This window comes from Bombyx mandarina, chromosome 01, assembly GCF_030267445.1.
Source record: "Bombyx mandarina strain Sakado chromosome 01, ASM3026744v2".
In the NCBI taxonomy this organism is placed as follows: domain Eukaryota; kingdom Metazoa; phylum Arthropoda; class Insecta; order Lepidoptera; family Bombycidae; genus Bombyx; species Bombyx mandarina.
The window spans coordinates 10353876-10361592 of NC_143208.1; the positions used below are offsets into that span (position 1 = coordinate 10353876).

Sequence of the window (7717 nt, forward strand, 5' to 3'; positions counted from 1 at the left end):
TGATTCCCAACTGGGCTCAAATAGTGCTAGTATTAAACTTTTTTTGTTTTTCTCATTGTGTTCAAAATAAGGACAATCGGTAAAACAGAGAATAGTACAATAGGTAGATACTTAAAATCAAGAGTAAATTATATTTAAAAGGAAGACGGCTCTAGATCTAAGCCTTCGAGAGAATAATAAATTTAACGACATCTAAAATTCAAAGATAATTCATGAATTTTTAAAATTAATAAAAGAAGAACAAGTGAATATTTGTTTGACGAATACAAGGGTATGAAAGGCATTGTTTTTAAAGGTTAACAAATGAAAAGAAAATTATGAGTTAATTAAACTTGTACTGTTTATTAATCGACACCAGAAGACGACGCATCACGTTTTTCGGCTGTTTCTTGAGTTTCTTCAGATTTATAATCATTAAAAACTTTACTCGGATATCGAAAATGTTTTCCAAACGCAGACTCTGAATACTTTTTGAACCGTTTGAACTCCATTTCTTCCTTTTCCCACTCCTCGTTTTTCACAAAAGGAAATATGTATTTGAGCCACTTTGGAATGAATTGATTCATATAATAAAATCGTCTTCGCCATACTTTAGTCGTTTCACAAAAATTACTCTCGTGGGTTCCAGCCCAGTAAGGTATACTGTTGAAACAATGTACTTAATCAAATATTATCTGTTTTAAATCATAAAAATCGATTTTTTTACTAAAATGGATAGACTTTGTAATATAATCTTCACTGCATTGAATTTGTAACATGCAAAATTCGTAATATGACCTAAAGTCGAAGTTTAGAAGTCATCGTGGCCTAAAAGATAAGACGTCCGGTGCATTCGTATCGAGCGATGCACCGGTGTTCGAATCCCGCTGGCGGGTACCAATTTTTCTAATGAAATACGTACTCAGCAAATGTTCACGATTGACTTCCACGGTGAAGGAATAACATCGTGCAATAAAAATCAAACCCGCAAAATTATAATTTGCGTAATTACTGGTGGTAGGGTCTCTTGTGAGTCCGCACGGGTAGGTACCACCACCCCGCCTATTTCTGCCGTGAAGCAGTAATGCGTTTCGGTTTGAAGGGTGGGGCAGCCGTTGTGACTATACTGAGACCTTAGAACTATATCTCAAGGTGTGTGGCGCATTTACGTTGTAGATGTCTATGGGCTCCAGTAACCACTTAACACCAGGTGGGCTGTGAGCTTGTCCACACATCTAAGCAATAAAAAAAAAAAGCTTCAATACTTTTTTACTATTTTTTTGTAACAACTTTGTATCAGTTCATTATATACAACACTTATTTTTAAATATGACGCGAATACAGAAACTGTGTGTATGGAATGGTAATTTACAAATATGGAATTATAGGGGGTAAGTTCCTAGGTGACAAAATAAAAAAAACATTTAACAACATATTTTAGGCATGGTTGTCATAAGGTCTATTTTACATTTTTATTAGTTCATTTGAAGACGCGTTCACAAAGGACATTCGTTTGGATACCTGCATAATGGAATTCTTTTTATCAATTTGTAGGTACCGATGTACCGATTAGATCCGCGAATAAAGAAACTTTTAGCCGCGGACACAGGAATTGGGTCGCATTATTTAATCCATGAATAATGAAAATACGAATGAAGGAAGCGCGGATAAGGAGCTTTTAATACTCACAGACTGAAGTATCTCAGCGCCCATCGATATACATTGGTAAAATAATAAGCTGAAATAGGATTAAGATGCGGGTCAGGACCGAACCCACTAGACAAGCCAGCCATTAAACTAATAAGTGTGATTCCAGCTTGATAACCATCTATTAGCACCACAACACCAGCTCTTACGTTTTGTTTATTAGGCATTTGTATTCTACGCGCATCGGGTGTTTTGCCTGTAACATACGTACATTGAACAGTAAAATTTTCATTTCCTTCCCAAAATATTTTTTTTTATTGCCCTTGTAGGCAGACGAGCATGCGGCCCACCTGATGGTGAGTGGTTACCGTCGCCCATGGACTTCAGCAATGCCAGGGGCAGAGCCAAGCCGCAGCAAAAAAAATATTATTAGTCGATAAGAAGATATTAATTAAACAAACCTAGAGACAGTGTAATATTTATGACACTGAATTTTACAAAGTACTACAAGTATATAAAAAGAAAACTGGCACCTCTTCAAGTTCAACTACTTATTGCTCTAGTGGAGATTGCCAAGAATTGCGAAATTATCATAAATATTCAAAAGATAAAGCAGGACTAAAGACCAAGAACCGATGGTTTACAAAATGTAACTTAAAAACTGATTCTGCTTTGCTACTTATTTACTTACTTATTTATTTAAGAAAGTAATAGATACTATATATCGCCTTTTCGCATTAAAAAGCTTCCTTCAATGACTTAAAAATTGAGCACCAGCCAATCGAACAAGCGGGATTCCATTCAAGCTGTTTTACAACAGATCATATATAGTAGGGGAGCCCACGATGCTAAATGGGGATTTACTCGAGCGTCATAGAGACCTATTGGGATGCAAAGCTTAGACGATAAGAAGAAAAAAATGTTATATAATGTATACGTTTTCATTAGAGAGGGAGCGGCTATAGATTTAAAAAAATGTAAAAAAAACTGTTGCATGGACATAATCGAGCGCGTCAGATATTGATAGCATCAATGTCCTAAGTATTTTTAATAATGTATGTATGTTAATCTGCTCGTTTGCATGGTGGGGGTGGTCGTAGGTAGGGGTGAAAATGAAAAAAAAAGAGTTGTTCCGTTATAACTACTGAACCATGCGTCCGATTGATTTGAAACTTGATATCCATGTAGAAAATACATGTACTTAATGGATAGGCTAATATTTATATGAGTGTTAGACTCCCTATACCAGATGCGGGGGCGTTAATGATGAGAATCTTTGTGGGGTTGAGTAATAATAATGTTAATTTTAATGCCCAGCGAAGCGGACGAGTATAGCTAGTTAATGATAAATATATATAGAGGTATTAAGAAATATCTATAATCATCAGTAGAGTCAAATTGGTACAACGGCGAGCGAACATACAAATCTACCGAGGATGATTCTTTGTCGGGTAAACTTTTTATAGCACATCTTTTAAGATAAGCTGTAGTACAGCTTATCTTAAAAAATCTACACTGGCTATCGAACGGAATCAATGTAAATGGGTAGCGACTTACACATCTAAGATTCGTTGATGATACTTCTTTTCGCTGAAACAAAATAAAAACTCGAAAATATATATATGAGTGATAAAAGTGAGGCTAACAAAAAAGTCAGACACAAAATTAACCAAGATAAAACCAAAGTAATGGCAAACAGCAGTACTAATAAAATCGGCTTATATAACAAACCGCTGGAGTATGTAAACAGCCACATATATCTCGGCAAATCAATATCATTTAAAAACAACGAAGAAGAAAAAGTCAAACATCGGATCAATATGAGTTAGAAAAAAATCTAGAACTTAAAAGAAAGTCTAAAAAGGTCTTTCCCTCTTCACCTGAAAAAGTTTGTGATGAATACCTGTATCCTACAGACTCTCACGAATGTTAACCATGGACACAACACTAAAATAAAAACAAAATTAACGACCTGTCAGAAAGCTATGGAAAGAAGTATATTGAAAATTAGAACAATCTAAAAGATAAAAAGCGAATCAATTAGCAAAAAGACAAAGTTTATAGATGCTCTCAGGTACGCTCTAAGCCACAAGTGGCGTTGAGCAGGCCATCTAGCCACATATACAGACACAAGATGGACAGTAGAAACAACAAAATGGGCAAAAAAGAAAAGGCTGTCCAAGAAACACTTTAAGGAAAACTTGTTGTGTAAGGTTGTTGGAAATAAAAGGCTTATTATTATTATTATTATTTCATTACACAAACCTGTTGTTTGAACCACCAAATCCAAACCAATTCTAGGTTTCCAAAAGAACGTCCCCGGTTTTGTACCTCCCTGTAATTTGTTACAAAATTTGATATGAACAACTTGTTCTTATCCGTAGAATTAAATCCCTGTGGTGATAATTGAAAGTGTGGGTCGGACACCAAGTTGTTATTTGTCAATTTAATTAATTTTAATTGAATTATTTTAAAAATCTAGTCAAACCGAATATATGGCCATGAGAAGGCGAAAACACGAACAACCTAGTCAACTGATTTTAGATTAACACATAGCACCTTAAAAAACAAAAAAACTTACATAAACATAGGAAACTCCTATTAATATTACTGTAACAAAAATATATTGACGCATTTTAATACCACTGAATACAATAAATTGATATGTACAACAGATACGAAGATTGTGATTAACAAAAAAATCAGCATACCATTTATGCATTTAATTTGTTTTCAATGAAACTCAACCATATGTAATGTTACAACATAAATATTGATTTTCAATAAGACATTGGACCGAAAGATTTACAAATATTAAAAAGATAATAAGCAAACTGAAAGACGATGCTGCGGAAACCGGCAAATCATAATAAAATTATGATATATCATGTGGTATGAAATAAAAATTATAACAGTTTAAGTGGCTCATTACGGCATTACTTTACGAACGGTAATGAGCGTAGATTTTTATTATTATTTCCACACTTGTAACGAGGTCTACTTACTCGTATGTATGGTCGTATTATTTTTTGTTGTTTTGGAAAGACAGTAATTAGTAGGGCTGATACATATGTCAAGCACGAAATAACGTATGGCAAACCGGTAAGTATATACAGGGCTTCGCAGGCTAGGGAAATGATTGCATTTCCACGAAATATGAAACTATTAAAATTATATGTGATGTGTAAACGCATGCATACTGTCATACATCATGTATCCCCATTAGCGTGTTTCAAACTGGATGACAAAATCCGTAATACCTGTCGGTAGAGCATTGGCACATACGGGCGATTTGGTACTAATCATTTGTATGTAGTAATAGAAACCCTAATTTAGTTAAGCGAATTTAAAATTATAATAGTAAACTTCAATAACAATGAATTAATGTATCAATCAACCAATCAATAGGAAGTAATAAGTGCATTTTCTCATGCCATTTATACTTTTTTTATCTATACTAAAGTGTTCAGACATGACTACCACTTCCATGTTAAAATCAAATGAAACTTGCAAACTTGCTCAGTAACTGATGATAGGGCACACTATGACATTTCAATCTCTTGTGTCAAAGTGAGCGTCGTTGACGTCGCGAAGTCTGCCCCAATCAATTAAAATGAAAAACTCATAGACCTCCAAAGTATGGACGCGACATATTTTTCTATACGTACAATTGCTTATATAAATAGCACCCATTTTGAAGGCACACACATAAACATATATCTATCTCGTTCTTACTCAGCACTGTAAAGCGCTTTATTCACGATCCATCTTGCTGTACGTCCCGCCAAGGCCATGCACGATGCACTGGTCGCTCACATTGGGCCTTATGAGAAGGCTCAAGGTCACCCAAAGAGCAATGGAGAGGGCTATGCTCGGAGTTTCCCTGCGAGATCAAATCAGAAATGAGGAGATTCGCAGGAAAACCATGGTAACCGACATAGCCCAAAGGATTGCGACACTGAAATGGCGGTGGGCAGGACACATTGCTCGCGGAACGGATGGCCGTTGAGGCCAGAAGGTTCTTGAGTGGCGACCGCGTACTGGGAGACGTAGCGTGGGTAGGCCTCCCACAAGGTGGGCCGACGACCTATTGAGGTTCGCGGGGATCCGCTGGATGCAGGCAGCGCAGGACCGGTCGTTTTGGCGAGGCTTGGGGGAGGCCTATGTCCAGCAGTGGACGTCCATGGGCTGATAGAATAGAATAGAAAAAATAGCGCACTAAATGTCATTGTCAGACAGTTCAGCCGGTAGTTGTCTTGTCAAAAAGTCGTGGTATAAATAAAAATAACTAATTATGTATCTTTCAATATTTTGCTTTTAATTTAAAATAATTGAAGCCAAAAGTAAATAATTACGTCACAAATATGCCAGTGTGTAGTGTTATTGGGTGCGGCATAAGAAAAACACCAAATCGGCCATCATTAACCATACACAGGTACGCTTTAAATAACATTAAAAATATTGGTTATTGTTAATGTTACCGGGAAAATATAGGAAGATTTACATTATAATTATCAAGGTTCTTATGTACAGTTATAGGTCATGAATGGATTTGACTTATTTAACGAAATTTTTACGCTTAAAAAATGTTAATTTATTAGCTAGGGTTGTACATTATTTATCGTTTTTCATATCGATTTAATATGATTGCTTATATAATATATTTTTTTATCATGCTACCCCGCTTAAAGCATACAAAATTAATAATTAAAATATATTTTATAGGACCCCAAGAAATGAGCGTAAAAAGAAAAAGTGGCTGGAAGCTATTGGAATGGAAAATGTAAAGCCAAATGTAAAAGAAATGTATATTTGCTCGAACTTATATTTGCTTGCTTTGAAAAACAATATTCGGAAGAGACTAGAAAATTTGCCCTTACGCTCCACTTTTTTTCGCCGAAGGCCTACAATTTGGTGCGCCGAACATACAATACATGCTTGCCTCACCCAAGGACTTTAACTAGGTGGTATCAAAAAATAAATGCGGAACCCGGCCTTTGTGAGGAAGCGTTTGAGGCTCTCCAAAACAAAGTTCGAGCTAGCGACACACCAATTGTGTGCTCCCTAACATTTGATGAGATGTCAATAAGAAAGTCTTTATACTGGGATCCCCAAAAAAATGTATTACGGTCGAGTTATATTAGGGTCAGAATGTAACAATGACGCATTGGAGGTGGCGAATCAAAGCCTCGTATTTTTAGTTAATAACATCAATGGAAGTTGGAAACTTCCAATCGCATATTTTTTCATTACATCTTTGACAGCAGAGCAAAAATGTGAATTGTTTAAAATGTGCCTTCAGAAATGCGAGGAAGTGGGCATCAATATTGTGAGTGTTACATGCAATGGGTCTGCAGCAAATTTTGCGATGTTACAAGAGCTTGGTTGCCATTTTACTAAAGGACAAACTGATAGTACATTCAAGTGCGGCGAAAGCACATTGCATAAATTTTTTGATCCTTGTGATATTATTATGATAAAGTTAATCCGAAACACATTCGGCGACTTAAAAGTGTTGGAAGATGTGCATGGCCGAAAAATATATTATACCTATCTGGAGGCGCTTATTAATTTGCAAGAAAAAGAGGGACTGCACATGGCAACAAAAATAACTAAAGCCCACATATATTTTGCTAAGCAAAAGATGAAAGTCCGTTTAGCAACTTCACTTCTAAGTAAATCTGTGGCGGATGCCTTAGAGTTTTGTAACTCGGAATTAAAACTCAAAGCGTTCAAAAAATTGTGAGGGCACCGTAACTTTTATAAAACTTCTTAACGATGTGTTCGATATCCTGAACAGTCACTTGATTCGCCCGACTGGAAAAAGCCATGTGTCCCCAAAACATGAGCCTTATCGAACTGCTGTTTGAAAGTGCAGTGCTATATACGCGGCCTGCGGCTGCCCTCAGGGCAGTTAGTAATTGAGTCGAGGAGACAGACTGGCTTCGTGGGGCTAATCACTGATATGAAAAGCGCATTAGCTTTATATCGACATCTTGTCGAAAACACAAAAATATTAAAATATTTGCCACTGTACAAGATCAGCCAGGATCACGTCAAGCTATTTTTTTCGGCTATAAGAGCTCGAAGG

General features: G+C 36.2%; 1 protein-coding gene across 1 annotated transcript; it reads right to left on the reverse strand.

Moving 5' to 3' along the window:
* Positions 1-230: 230 nt before the first annotated feature.
* On the reverse strand, positions 231-7431 carry LOC114245197 (uncharacterized). The gene is made up of 2 exons (XM_089729739.1): positions 1669-7431; positions 231-642 (listed from the first exon to the last, which is right to left on the reverse strand). The coding sequence occupies exons 1-2, from the start codon at positions 1851-1853 to the stop codon at positions 345-347; spliced, it is 483 nt and encodes a 160-aa protein (XP_089585865.1). The 5' UTR covers positions 1854-7431; the 3' UTR covers positions 231-344.
* Between the last annotated feature and the right edge of the window lie 286 nt (positions 7432-7717).